General features: G+C 28.1%; 1 protein-coding gene across 1 annotated transcript; it reads left to right on the top strand.

The window, feature by feature from the left end:
• The first annotated feature begins 4382 nt into the window (after positions 1-4382).
• Positions 4383-15975, top strand: LOC107437319 (cyclic GMP-AMP synthase-like receptor). The gene is made up of 6 exons (XM_043052562.2): positions 4383-4493; positions 7959-8159; positions 10312-10458; positions 11448-11615; positions 13631-13759; positions 14333-15975. The coding sequence occupies exons 1-6, from the start codon at positions 4383-4385 to the stop codon at positions 14537-14539; spliced, it is 963 nt and encodes a 320-aa protein (XP_042908496.2). The 3' UTR covers positions 14540-15975.
• Positions 15976-16268: the final 293 nt, after the last annotated feature.

The raw sequence follows: 16268 nt of genomic DNA, 5'->3' as shown, positions 1-16268 counted from the left end.
TTTACTATTCGATTCGTTACCAATTTATTAAAATTCTTACAGAAAGTCTTTTTTTTTCTTTTAAAAAAATGATGAGCATCACTCAAACCCTCCTCCCTGCCAATAAAAATAAGCAAATCATCCCCGTCCCATTTATGTGCTTATGTAACATTTGAACGGCCTTCTTCCTTTATATGGAATAATATATTTTTGCGAAAAAACACCTCGTATTTATTCAATCAGCAATTCATTCTTGATAATGATTTCTGGGAAGGTGCCATTCCGTAGGTGTCATAATTATAATAGCATATTCATGCAATTATAATTATAATTATGACCGTCGTTGAACAGCTGCCCCAAACTTTGGGTTTACGACTACTACTGTTCAATTCCGTAGTCTTGAAATTTTTAACCCAAGCTAGAAGACAAGGAAACTCCTGGATCAAGTATTGGGAGAAATTTGCCTTCGTGAAGGACTTTTTTTATAGAACTTATCCGCATTTGCTTTACATGGAGTGGAAAACCACGAAAAACTCCTACTGTTTGCCGATGGCAAACGGACTCTAACCTATGATCCTTCATCCTCTAAGGATATTTTACGTCAGCACTGTGGTCGGTGCTAGTCGGATGCGGAATTCGTATCGACCAGCCATCGGTGGGATTCGAATCCGGTTCAAAAATCTTAAACTAACAATTTCTGTAAGCGATTAATGATGTAAATAGAGATGTATTATGAGTTTTTACTCGTACAATGCAATGAAACTGGAGACACTATAACGAAAAAAAATGACAGTACATTAATAAGTTTATTAAGCAAACCGTTATTTTTAGCAACCATTAAGGTTTTAAAAATTTAGAGCGCTATGAGTGATGATCCAAATTACAAACTATACATTTCTTATAAATACACACTTAGCTAAAAAGATGTTGGCAGCATAATATTATGATAATCTTGTCAGTATTTATCTTTCTGAATAAAAGAATTAAAAATTTTATTCAATGCAAATGCGCAAAAGGGCAACTTGGATACAGAGACAAAAATACTGTCTTTTCTCATATATGCAAGTATTTCTATGAAAGCAAAAAGAATCTATATTATATAAAACGCTAATACGTACGTATGTATCAATAAAACCGATGATATTTCTTTTCTCGCACTGGCAACAGTTTTCATTTTTAATTGATAGGATTCGGCGCGCAAGAGCACGTAGTGAGCATCAGATGGCTAATCTATATTATATAATATAGATTAGCCATATAAAACGCTAATACGTTTTAATTGATAGGCTTCGGCGCGCAAGAGCACGTAGTGAGCCTATCATATGTCTAATCGGGTGAATTCTCACCGAATTATCAAAAAAATTCTCACAAAATTATCTTCATCGAAACCGATGCTTTACATCCGGCGTTCAGTACTATTTCATATTGCTTTACAACGCATGGTTTTTTCCCTCTGGTGGGAAAGACTTTAAAACAAAACTTACAACAGTTACTTTTCTCAACAACTGAAATTTAGAATAGTGTGATTAAGAAAAATATGTGAACTGTTTGCAATTTCAAATTAATATTGAACTGCACAGGCTTAGAATTTTCTACAGTGAAAAGTTTTCGGAACTTCAGTGTTCTAAAAAGTATACAAAAGCTAGACGTTAAGAACGTATCCAATGAGCGAGCAAAGCGAGCATCAGATTGCGAAGCAATCCGAAATGAACTGCGAAAGCAGTTTTGGGGGTTGGCAAGCGCCAGCGAGCAGGGGGCGAAGCCTCCTAGTTTTACAAATTTTCTTTATTTTATTTTAATGCGGTATGGTTAAGTGGAAAAAAAAGCATGAATTTTGGAAATAAAAATTGCGGTCACTGCAATACCATTTTTTTGATTATTGGACAAAAAAGTTAGAAAATACTTTTTTCTAGTTCTTATGGGTGAAAAGAAGATATTACTAATTCTTTCAACTTTATTTAGTAGATTTGAGACAATATAAATTGCATTGTTCTAATAAAGCAACATGATTACGTTGGCAGTTCAATAAATTATATAAATGAGGCACAATTCTCTAGCTCGTCTTTACGTAAAATGCAGTCAACCAATGAAAAAAAAAGTTAATTTGGAGTATTTTAAAAAATCGTTGTGTGGTTTATGCAATGTTTTAGCTAGCGGCCGGCTTCGGAAAGAAATATATCGAAGTATATTAAATAGAACAGAAGATAAAAATATATTAAAAAGAATATTTTCTATTATCTATAATTTATTCCAAAATTTTTGCAATGTTCAATTGAAGCATTATGTTTAATGCAGTTTTTGAGTTTAGGGCAAATTTAAAGTTTTTAAATTGATTTCAAATTCAAGACCTTTTGAGCTGCCCTGAGTCCTGAGACAATTAAAACCTTCGTAGCAAAATTTCCGGAAGAACATTCGTGAACTCCCCGGTTTTTACCTTTCGAAATCAATCTTCATAGAATAGAAGTATCTCTATGAGATTCTCTAACAGAATAAAGATTTTTTAGTAATTGGAAAATTAAAGAATTGAAATTTTGAATGATGTCTTAGAAATTTTGGTGCTAGGTTCCTAGATTTTGAAAATGTTCGTCAACTTAAAACTGGAACAAACGCGATTTATAAGTAAAAAGATTTTTGATGTACGCCATCTGTAAAACTTTCTATTATCGTAAATCAAGAAAGAAACTTCTTACCCCTATAATTATCCACACGTTTTGCAGTGCGCCATCTGTATCAAATTTCAATTGATAAATGCTAGCCGGGTCTCTATCTTTTAAGGAATTGGTAACTAATTTTAAACCATAGTTTCTACTACAGAATGGCAACAAGGAAATGATAACGTCGGATCAATGGGCTTTTCGCATTGTGATTGGCTGTTGACTATCACTCATGGTTGCAAGAATTTGGGAAGTTATCGCGTTTATTGTGAATTAAAATAAAAATTTCAATAATTTTGTGCACGCCTGTCTGTGTTCTCGCGTAATCTCGTACTTGGTGTGATGAAACAATTGGTTCATTGATGGATTGTGTTTACATTTATTTCGTAAACAGCCACTGGAAAAGAGGAGATTTGTGTTTAAAAAAGAAATTAGGCGAAAATGTTTTCGAATTTTTAGATATTTATAAATGTAACAATAAAAATGAATGTTTTCTTTGCTATGTTTATTATTTGTTTTTAAATAAAAGTATGTCATTTTGATATTAAGAGTATGTTAATANTATTATGTCACTAAAATAAACATAAATCAAGTAATTCAACTAAATGAAATTTCATTACTAAACTGCTTCACACAATTTCGGCAGATCAAACAAAGGATTTCTAAGGAAGCAGAGAAAAACTTTGATAAATGAATTTTTATAACGATTTTCTTAAAATACATACATTTTACAAACTATTTACTTTAAAATCTAACGCGTGGTATTCACAGATATTTAATAAAATTCATTAATCTTTTTAAAAATTTCATGTAATTTTTTTATATACTGCTATGAAACGTACACTAATATTATAAATCTTTAATTAATAAGAATTACCTGTAATTAAAACTTTCATGATGATAAAATATGAAATCCCGCGCAGCCAAATACAGAAAATGGCTTCCTCTAACAATAGCTTTTGTTTAAACAACGCCAATTGCTTTGGCGAAAAAGTTTGGTCACACAATCAATATAGGGTTATAAGAAGATTGATGGATAAAAGCTAGCGTCAAGCTCACTCCGCCCAGTTACCAATTCCTAAATTGACCAAATATCATGCTAGCCTCGTAATTTGGTTAGATAGGACAGAAATAGAGATCCAGAAACGTTCTGAATAAGTTGTTTCTTAAATTTTTAAGTTATTATCCAAAGTGAAAAATTTAGTGAAATATGAATCTTCGAATACTGTTTAGGCTTTGTCTATATTTATTATTAATCTATTATCCCATCATGATCAATTTTCTGCTCTTTAAATACCATTTCTTCCTTATTTCTTAAATATGGACTTAGTTTTTTAGACATTGTGAATCGTATAGTTTCTGTTTGCTTCGGATGATTTTCACCTAAACTGAAACCCTAAAGATAATATGTTGTTACTTTCCAATTTTTATGTCTCTCTTCGTAAAGGTATTGGATGATCAAATGAGGGAAATTAGTTAAAATATTTCATGGTTTGTGATATTTTATATATTTGCTTAAATTCTTCTATACTTTTTACATTTAAATATAATAAATATTTGAGAGATTTTCACACTTTTTAGCTGTATTTGAGGGAAATTGTTGTTATTAGCAATGAACTACTGCAGGTATTTAAATAATTGTTCCATTTTGTTTTCCATATAATAGAATTTTTGCATCAATAAGAGTGTATTTTGATAAAAAAAATTTAGTTTAGTTAAAATTAGATTTAAAAACTTACTAGCTCAATTATGTTTGAAATAGCATTTTCATTGTTCAGTGATGTAACTTTGCTGTTTCTAATATTTGATTTATATTTCATGTATGAAATTGAAGAGAATCAGTTCAATATTTGGCCAGAGGTTGGGAGGTTAAAATTATTTTTTTATTAGGCGAAATTCATGGTTTTGAACACTTTCCTGGCAACGACTCCTGGTTATTTATCAATGAAGGAATAGGAATATTCTCAACATGTTAATTTTTTTAAGTATCTCTTTTTGCAGGAACATAAATTTTTTAATGATTTTAAATTTTAAAATTATATTTTAAACAATTACCTTTTTTTTTTAAAAAAAGCATCTTTTAAAAATTAATTTTCTCTTAATTTTTAATTATGAAAAAAATATTTCAAGTTTTAAGTTATTCATCAATTATTCTTTCTATTTTACTTTTTATTTGAAAAAAATTCATGCACAATGATGATCTTTTAGCATGCCTTTAATTATTTTTATAAACAAAATTTTTTTTGCTTATTTTGATTATGGAAGCAAATTATTTTTTAAAATATACTCATAAAATAGTATAAGACGGTAATTTAAAAATTTTGGAGGATCAAACTCAGTTATCACATCAGATATGCCAACGGCTCCGAATTCGTCAAAATATTTTAATAAATGGTAGAGAACAGCAAACTAAAATTTTTAACTTTTTGGATGAATTTGAGAGCATATTTTAAAGGGCTCAACATGGTTGAATTACGATTGACATAAGCCTTTGAATTAGTATGCGATTCAAAATGTCATGATTTTTGACAATTGTTAAAAATAATGTAATAATAACAAACTTTTTTTTTAACAGGACGGTTAAAACAAAATGAAACTGTCAATTGTCAAAAACTTTCCATCCCTACCTAATTATGATTAAAAATATTTTCTGAGTGCTTGAAAAGTGCTTAAAAGGTGCTTATTTTTTGTTAAATAATTTGGCTATGCACCCTGTACCAATTTTTAAAACTATCTATTGATTGGAATGTAGCCATAATTATTTTTTTGTATTTGCTTCTTCTATCTCAGTTTCCCATCCCTATATCTTTTGTACGCCAGACGAAGAGTAATGAAAAATAAAAGTTAACACATCTTTTGTTATTACGGATTGTTTTTTAATCATTTTTGTATTTCTTCTTTTATTACATATTGTAAATAATGTAATAAAAGAAGCAATGTGTATTAAAAAGGAGTAATTTGGAAAGATTAGTTAAAATTGTTTGCAGTATGGATATAGTCAAGTCGCAGTTATAGTAAACCAAAATTTCGGAAGATTCACTATAGCGGGGTTTGACTGTATTATATATGAAATTTATATATATATATATATATATGGGCAAATCTCAGGAATTCGATCTATTCTCTAGGTTGTCCAGACGGTAACCTCAGGATTAATTAATTGAATTTAACTTAATACAGGCATCAAAATCTTCGATGTTCACGATTATTTTCTGATATCAGGGGTCTGTCCAGGCCGAATTTACTACCGTTTAGCGGTACCTTCACAAATTCAATTTTAGGTAAAACGGTAGTTTCACAAATTCAACTTTAGGAAAAACGGTAGTTTCACAAAATTCTTTTTCTTAAAATTTTATTTTTGTATCCCTTAAGNTTAAAACCTACAATAAGTTGCTGTTCTATATCATTATGTTGAGCATATGCTCTATAATTATATCTTTGTTTTACAGTGTTGTCAAATTTAAGACATTAAAATTTGATTTGTTTGTATTTGAAAATGTTACTAAATACTGTCAAAATCTACTATGGAAATGCAAAATTTCTTAATTGATTTGATCATATTCATTGTGTTTTTGAACGATCATGTTATGAAACAGTTAAATAAGTTAATTGTGTAGTTAATAAATCATGAAATGTTATTTTTTGAATGTTATAATAAAAGAAATATATAATGTGTAACTGATGTTTAATGATCAGGAAGATTCTTAAATAAGTGAGAGCTTCACAGCATAAAAAATCAGTATTGATATTGTTGCTAATATGTTTTTAAAAAAAATCCCTAGTAATAAATTCATAAAAATTCCTAATTTTAAAGTGTTTTAGAGCTGAAAATATACAATTTTAAATATTTGTTCAAATGTTAAAAAGGAATTTTGCTGCTTCTAATATTTGAGAAAAATCTCTAGCTATAAGTCAGAGAAGTTAGCAGGTTTGAAAATGCTTGTCTTCCTGTGGAGAAGTCATAGCTGTAGATAGTTATTTGTATCAACTATGTTATCAACTGATGGCCTTTGTTTGCTGGCTACTACAATGTGCCACAAAAGCTTAGGCCCTCATGAAAATTTTCAATAAATTATAGAATTGGGCATATTTTTTCCAATAATTTTATTAAACAGGTAATTAATTGTTAGAAAAAGTGTTCCAGAAAAATATCAGAGTAAATTAAAAGTTAAAACAGAGAAAATCACTTTATCCATAATTAAAACTCTGAGAAGGCTCTATTAATACTTAACTATGTTCTTCATTTCTCACAAATCATGTATAAGATTACTGTTCCATTTAATTTTTGCCTTATATTATAATGCTATTCATTATCTTCTCATAGTTGACTGATCGTAAAAACACTCTTCCTAGGCGAACACGGAAGTCAAGCAACACTCATTGCGGTTAATAAGCGGGTGGGTGACAACTTTGATTAGCCTACGTAGGATGTTTCAGTCTCCATTAAACTACTCTATCATGAAGTGCTTGACTTCACATGCAGTTGGGCTACGAAAGTGAGAGCCGTTCATTCCGCATAGAGTCAGAATTGTTATGACATATCTTTGGATCATCCTCGGGATGCTTCCCAGACCGTACTCGTATCATATCTAAATAAAAAATTTTATTATTTTAATTGTTCGAGCTTTTGCACAGTTACTAAATAAGATTAAAATTCTTAATTGCCAGTATCTTGCTAACAGTAGAGGAGCTGGAATGTTAAATTATTCCATGAAATTACTAAAAATGTATGTTCACATTTTTATATATTTCATTGGTTTTGTCATATTACTATCTTCTCTAAAGGGGCCTTTTTGTTATATTTTTGTTTATAAACTACTCAATTGTAGTCTCATATATAATTTAAATACATTATAGGAAAATTTGATTGTTGATTGAAAAACTCAACAGTTATTTTTCTAACTATCTGAAATTTTGTTTTTACAATTTATTAGCCAGCAGGACAAAACTATTATAATTTCATAAAAATTGTTGTCTGGATAATTTTTTTATGTATACCTAAGTATGCTTTATTTTTCTAAAGTTAAGAATTCTCACATTGCCATATCATAACAATAAATTGTTATAAATGATAGTTGATATAAAAAAAATAATTACGTAAAATGCTTTTTTTTATTTTTGCTAAAGGCAATGAATAACTTAACATTAAGGCAGTGAACACATTCTATTTTTATACATAATACGAAAAGTGACATTTCGAATTGGGACTATTTGCGGTCAATCGAGGTGTTAACTATGCTATTTGTCTACTTTATTTGTGAATTAAAATTTTTAAATTTTTTAGTGATCCACATTTTATAATAATTCTTTTCATTTCTCTTTTAGGTTACGGAATTAGATGAAATACCTTCTTTTGCAAAATACAATGTAACTGATTCTTCTAACTTAAGCAGTGAAAACTCAGAATTGAAAACATTTTTTGACAGTGAGAATTATTTACATGCAAGTTACCTAATGAAGTGGTTTCAGTCTCTAATAGATTCTTTTATATTCCATTTCCATTCAACTTATCCTGGACTCTCAGAGGTTTGTAGTATTTTATATCATAGAAATTATTTAAAGTATATTTATGAAGATGATACATATTTATAAATTTTCATTATTTACATTTGTGCTTGTTGATTCAAACTGATTTCAATTCTAGAAGAAAATTTTTCTGGAAAACACTAAGTTTTCTGTTGTTAACCAATGATGTTTTTTTCTTTCTACTTTCTGTTTGTAATTATGACTGTATTTCAGGCTGACTCCAAATTGATTTATTTTTGTGTTCTGCTGTATAAAAATACCTAATAATATACACAACGAAGAAGCCCTTAATTTCATATTCGATGAAAAAAACTTAAGGAAGTTATTGTCTAAAAGGAAGAAACTTTTACTACGACTGTCTGGAGGAAAATATGTCGGACCAAAATCAGTAATCTTGTTATGAATTTATGGAAAAGTTAGTTCTGAGAATGAAGGAGCTAGTCTTCTTGAATAGAACTTTTAGAATACTTATTTCAAAGAGTCGGGTTCAGTTTTTCTTGTGATAAGCCAGAACTTTTAGCTCTTATGTTAAAAGAAAATTCTGTCTTTTGTGCTTTTAGGGATAAGCATATGGACTTAGTAAAGAGAGATCTTTATTCCCCTTACCCTTGAGGAAAGCCAGACACAATCAATCATTGCACCAATCTGACATTATTCCAGATATTGTGTAAGTTCTTAATGAAAAATTGAGACCTTTGTATATAGAGAAAAAACAACATTATCCTGTGATTTCACTAGACTTAGGAATCTTTGGGACCCAGGATTTTTCAATTTCTAGGTTTTTTTTCTTTTTACCTAAATCGGGTCCCAATTTAAGATATTATTCTTGTTTTAAAGATTTACAAGAAAAGTAAAAATTTTATGACTTGAAAAAAATACAAATGCAATTAGCAATATTTTCACAAATATTTAAAACCCAAATTTTCTTATTAGTTGCCTTTTAAGGTTCAAAATCTGGAGATATTTTGTAAAATTAACGAGAGATTCATTCTTCTTATCATATACTTCTATATATATTTATAGTGCTGATTTGATCATTGAAAATAACACTTCACAAAATGAAGGATAAAACCATTAATAATAAGAATTAAATAGTATATAACTTGGGTGTATAAAAAATATTTAAAAAAAACATTCAGTAGCTTTAACATAATTTTAGATTAACAACAAGTATTAAGAAAAAACTGTAATATAAGTTTTATTTACAATTTATTTCTTTTGAAAAATATCATAAGTAAATTGCAACAGATTTTATAATGAAAGTTCAAACCTTGATTGTGGCAACAACTGTTTTATTCAAAGTGTATTTTTTAGATGAGTTATTTTATTAAAAATGAGCTTTTATTAACTTCTTTAAGTCAGCATAATTTATTACCAAAAGCAAATGTTGTCTGCTAAATAAAATGAAATCAATTCATTAGAAAATGACAAATAATAACAAGTAAATAAATAAATCTGTTATAGCAAAAAAATATTTTTGATTTATTCTATGTTTAGCTGTTTAAAATGAATGAATCTTAAAAGAAAAATTTTTGAGCAATCAACTGAATACAAGGTAGTATAAAATTTTGAGAAATTACAAAATTCTACTTAAAATAAATTAACTCAAACTTCAAACGTTTTTTAATTTTGTTTCTGGATTGCACTATATCAAAAGATAAAAAGACCCAACAGTTTGTGTCAATAAAGTAAAGCAAGCAGTAGCTAGATGCATATTGTCATCCAACTGTTTTTTGCAGGAAATATGATGTTATCGCATTACAATAACGTTCATTACCAGCCAAGTGCAGACGGTGATAATGTGTCTGTCATTGATGAGTTGTAATCTGTAAAAATAAAATCTAAGTTAGATGTTGTTGCCTGTAAAGGAATTCTCTGCATTAAAGTGTTAAAACTTAAATTTTTGAAATAAAATTCTCTTTTTCTTTGTACGATAGTTGTCATGAAGAAAAAAAATGAATTACCTCTGAATATGTGGATCATGGATTATCGGGATTCTTTTGTGTTTCAGTTGACTAAGATGTGGGTTGAAAGTTACTTTTAAAGATCTTCTTAATAATTGAAAATTCAATCTAAATTATGTTATTTATCTTATTTCATTACAGTTGAATTTACTATTGTTATTTTGTTAATAATTTAATCTATTTTTTAGATTAGAACTACTCATAGTGGCCCTGCTCGCACTATCAAACTTCTTTTCAATTCTGAATGGATAAGCGTTGATCTTGTTCCCGTTATTTCAATCGCAGCTAAAAAGTTACTCAAGTGCACTTTTTGCAATGTTGCAAACTTTCAAGAGGTAAATATTATTGTACTTTTAAGTTTATTTTAATTGAATATTATGATATATATATTTATTTAAATAAGCATTACTTGGAAAGGAAGAGTTAAAAAAAATTCGAAACTTCATTCAAAACATTTTTTGATGTTAAGTCATTCAAAGATTTTTCAGTCAATTTGTCAAAATTAATAATAATTGTGCCATTTCCAAAAGCATCTGCCATGTTTAAAAAATAATTTAGGCTTTTTTTAAAAAAACAAACAAACAATATTTAACTGTTTATATTTAGGCTGTGCCGCGGTGGCTCAGGAGATAGAGCGTTCGCCTTCCAAGGAGCTCAACCGGATTCGAATCCAGCATCAGCTGGTTGATACAAATTCCGGCTTGCATGGGACAGTGCTGACGTGAAATATCCTCAGTGGTAGACGGATCATGTGTTAGAATCCCTTCGCCGGCAGGCTGACTGTGGGAGGTTTACATGGTCTTCCTCTCCATGTAATGTAAATGCGTGTTAGTTCTATCAAAAAGGAAGGCAATTTTCTCTCAATACTTGATCCAGTAGTTCCCTTGTCTTCTGGATTGGGTTCAAAATTACAAAGTTGCAGAGTTGAACATTAGTAGTTGTAAACCCAAAAATTGGGTCGGCTGCTCAATGACGGTTATAATTATAATGTATACTTAAGCTAATGATATGCCAAGTTTTTATTCATAATTACGTAAATCATGCAATCGCCTCTATTGACCCTCTGACACTTTTGCAAATCTGCAAATATAGGAGAACATTTCTTCCTTATACTTTGCTTATTGTTCATGCATAGGGAAAAACATTTCTCCTATTGCTAGCTAATGATATAGAAAGAACTGTTGGAAAAGAATACAGGTCTAATCTCCACTTTTCGATGTGAAAAACTGTCAGAGGCTTAATGAAGCTATGTCTTTTCTTCCTGCACCCCTTCTTATTTTCTATAAAGATGATTAACCTTGTATTTTCATTATGTTTTTTGTAGGAATCATTAGCATATTGTTTTTTGGTTCCTAAACCTGTTAAGTCTGATTTGAGTTCTTTGTTATCGAATGAGGTGTTGGAAAGAGTGTGGCGTGTGCATTTACCAGAAATGGAGAAAAATATTATTCAGAAAAAAAATACCTTAAAGAAACTTATAAAACTGATGAAGGTATTTTCACTTATGCATAAAAATGGATTTAGTTAAGGCTCTCATCATTTTAATGCACCAGGATATTAAAAAGCAACAGATATTATTATATTTGAGATCTATGTGGATTATCGAGTACTTATTCAGTTTTCTGATTGATTAATGAAATATGCCTAATGAGATTTGATTGAAAGGAAAATTTTTATTTTAAAATTCCAAACGAAATAATATAATTACTGTTGCTTGATGTTATTCTTTGATGTTATTTCACTATATATTAGTATGCCTACTGACATTCGATCGACAGGAAAATGTAATTCTGAAAGAAATTGCATTATTATTTTACTGTTGCTTGATGTTTATTCTTTGATGTTATTTCATTATATTTATTTTTGTACATATATATTTTTAAATATTGTGCTGCACAAATACTTTTTATATGTGTATTTTTAAATTAGTATATTACTCTTGCTTTTCATAAATTCTATTTTTTTATTTCTTTTTTTATACAATTTTATTGTAGTTATGCTTGGTGTCTTACTAATTAAAATCTTTATTGGGACTACTTATTATTTAATCTAAATTTCTTAATATTTGGTTGTACTTCTAGAGAAGCAGATTACTTCTAGAAAAGTACATTCATATTATTTATATATTTTTGTTAGTTTTGGTAATTAACTGACTTAACCTTCTGGCAATCGGTAAAATATTTCTCTCCGTTACGCTAATACAGTGCGAAGTCCCACGTCTGTTTCTTTTCAAGACAAAAATAGCACGACCACAGAAACCATGTTTATTTATACGTTGCTGATTAAAATGAATGTTAATTATTGTCAATTTATCTTTTTTTAATTAAATAAGGATGTTTTAATGTTTGTCACCTTAAAGTCCCATTATCCTGAAAAATCTGTTTTCTGGACTTTCCAAAGTCCAGGCGATTTCGGATTGGTTCCTCTTTTTTTGTAGCCTTTAAATACAGGCTTTTGCTACACGGAGAAGACTGCAGGTCGTGCTATATACTTAACTGCCATGGTGTTAAGTTAGTTTTTAATCTGATCTTAGATGTATTATGAATTTTTAATCAACTGTTCATGATCTATAATTTAAATAACTAAGGTGGTTTCTGGATAAAGCTTTTTTTACATGCATTTTATTGATTAATACATTTGGAATAAAATTCTAAACCCTTGGCACAAAAATGATTATCTCTCACTAAATTGTAATTGGGTTAGTTTTAAATACTAACCCAGAAAAAAGGGACAAAATTTAACTGCTAATTAACAGTTTACATTAAGTATTGAAGTCGTATGTTACATAAAGATTACAAATATTTAACATCGTATTCTGTAAAATTGTAAAAAAAAAGTATTAATAATAAATGAAATAAATATATTTTTAAAAGTTCTAGCAATTTAAACTGGCTTACCTATGAAATGAAATATAAACTGTTGTTACATAACAACTGTTTGATACATTGAAATACAACTGTTGATACATTAATAATACAAATTTTTAAATCAACACATTCCATCTTATCAACTACTTAATATTTTTGCCTTTTTAATTAATTATGTTTAGTCAAAGATTCTCTACTGAGTTATTTCAATCATTAATCCTTTGTGATTGTATCACAATTTTGAGCTTCCAGTTCCTATTGAACAAAATATGATTACAAATAACCACATTAAAATTTTGTATTCTAAAAAAAAATTTTAAGATATCATTTATTTTTCTGAAGTGGGATTGACATTTTTTATTTTACCAATTTTTGATTAATCAATTTACGATACACTCTGCATATTAATCTTTTCTTAATTCTTTTTCACTAGAAAAAAAAATGCTTTACACATTTTTTAACAATTTTTTTTTGGCCTTATAATAAGTTTGCAGTTTTTTCAACTAGTATAAATATAACTGCAGTTGGACATAAGTTAATTTGTATGCAGTTTATAAACCTTAAAGCAGATGTAAGTGGAAATATGTACAAAAAAAGTTTAATGCATTTTTGAAAATAAATGCTCTTCTCTTTTTTTTAGTATTTAAGGGATCAAGAAAACTGGCCAATTTGTTCATATTTCATCAAAGTCATGGCATATTGGCTTGTTAAGGAACACCCAGATGCAAAGTGGTGGAAAGATTCAAAGCTGGGATTGCTTTTTGTTGAGGTAAGTGTGTAATTTATTTACTTGAACATTTGCTTATTAGTATTGTGCTGATAAGTACAACACATTTAGTTATTATAAATTATCAATAATTAACGAAAATATATATTTAAATAGCAACATTGTATTATATATCGAATGAAATCAAAAAAGTCTTATTAAAGAGTTAATGGGCAATATAGATAAGTATACAATCATGAAGTGCTGAAATCATTATTGAGACTTAATACCTCACTTTCGAATTTAAGGATGCTAAGATTATTTTCAATGTTTACTGTAATTTTTATATTCAGTTATCATTAAATATAGACATTTTTATGAACAAAGACTATACAGTAAATGAAGAAACTTATTAAATTTTAGTAAATGCATGGAATAGCTTGTTTGAAGAATTTTATTTTCAATTTATGTTTCAGTGCACTTTTTTTTTCTTTCCATTTTCTCTTCCTTTTCCCCTTTTTCTCTATTGATGAGGGGTGGTTTTTTTCCTGAAATGCATAGCTTTATTTTTCTGTCTGTGTTTAAAGAAATTTCCATAAACATTCACAAATTCTAATTATTTCTTTTTTCTTTCAGTTTCTCAAAGCTATGCAAGGACATCTAGATAAAAAGTTTCTCAGGCATATATTGTATCCTGCTTTTAACCTGTTTCATTCTTTAAATGACCGCACAATGTTTAACATGAAACAAAGAATTCAAACTATTATATCTCAGATTGAAATGAATCCTAAATACATTCTTCGAATTTACAATGTTCCTATTTTAATACATAGAAGCCTTTAAAAAGCACATGGCATTTAATTTTGTGTAAAATTGTGACGTGTCTGTCTTTTATGCTTTGCATTCAGTGCTGATATCTATCGAATATAAATGAAAATGTCATTAAAATATTTTTATGCATACAAAAATTACTGTATCCTGTATAATTGTAACACATGATTTATAGATTTGTCCAACTTTGCTCATAATAATTTATTTTTCCCATCATCTTTATTTATTTTTTTTACAAAATTATGCTATTTCATTATTTATATACATTTTTCATACAATTGCATAAGAAATGAATTTTTTGGCTGATTTGTGATATTTTTTTCCATATATTTTTATGTCTATTTATTTATAATAATATTTTTTTAAATATTTTATTGCTGGCACATTATGTTATTTAATGGATTTTTGCCCTTCAAAATAAATAAATAAATAAAAAAAGAAAAAATTTGCTAGTTGATTAAGTAGTAGTTGAAGAATTCCTAAGTAATAGAAATTTTGATTCATTGTCATAAGTTTTCAAATTCTGATTTTGAGTTTTCAGGGAATAACTGAAAGTTTCCTTTTTTTTAAAGTTAATTTTATTTATAAAAACTAATTTAATTATCAATATTTAAAATCTAACTCATATTACATTAGATCGAATCAAAATCTGTCGAATAATTCTTGAGAGAACCAATTTTTTCTATTCAACTTTTTTTTGAAATTTTATAATATAGAAACTATTCAATTGATTTCAATCAAATTTTGTATTTTGCCATTCAAAAATGTGTAAAAATTTGTGTACCTTAATTCCAAATTTTTTTGGTCATCTATAAATAAAGTAAAATAAAATAATAAATAATTATTTTAATTTATAAAAAATAAATTATTATTAAAATATATAATAATTTATTATTATAAAATTAGTTTTTGTTGAGAATTATCTTTGGATAAGTTAATTTAATAATTGAGTGTAAAGATCTTATGATTTACTTTAAAACTTCTTGAGATGTAGCAAAATATCAAAAAAGGAAAATTATCATTAAGGGGTCCAAACCTTCTGCCCAAACTTATTGGGTCCTTATTTTCCAGATTGTGGCTACATCCCATATTTTATTTGTTCAGAGAAAGTACATTTTTGAGAACATTTTTCTGAACTTAAAATATTTTCTGCACTAATTAATTAGCGTACTTAAGGCCACCCCTATGAAACATTAAGATTAAGTCTTAGTACATGAAAATCCAATTGTTAGATCAAAAGTTATTCAGTGTGTCTCCCTTTTTTTATTTGTGCACTGTACAAAATTATGCCTGCACTTTAAAGTATGTATAGCTTAATTTATTTTTGATTTTCTGAATGTTTCACTATACAATTGTTAGAAGATTTGTTATTTATATCGATAGACAAATTATTTATATTCCATAGTTGCATAATGTTATTTCTATTAATAAAAATATTTACATTTTCATTGGGTGGCTTATACTTTCTGTTAAATTATAGCTTTAATTTTTGTCTTGTTCAACCCTATTTTAGTCACACAATTGACTTAATTTTTGCTAACATATTTGTTTTGTCCAAATAACAAAACCAGTTTTCTCATGTAATGTGGATAAAGAAAATGTGTATTGAGTAGACATAATTTTGAGTACTTCATCCATTTGAGAAACTGCCAATTCAGTTACGTTTGATTTGACATACTATGTACAGTCAATTCACTATAACTCGAAGTACGATAACTCGAATATTACTATAACTCGATTT

This window comes from Parasteatoda tepidariorum, chromosome 9 (genome assembly GCF_043381705.1).
Source record: "Parasteatoda tepidariorum isolate YZ-2023 chromosome 9, CAS_Ptep_4.0, whole genome shotgun sequence".
Classification (NCBI taxonomy): domain Eukaryota; kingdom Metazoa; phylum Arthropoda; class Arachnida; order Araneae; family Theridiidae; genus Parasteatoda; species Parasteatoda tepidariorum.
This window is presented reverse-complemented; position numbering and strand designations above follow the sequence as displayed.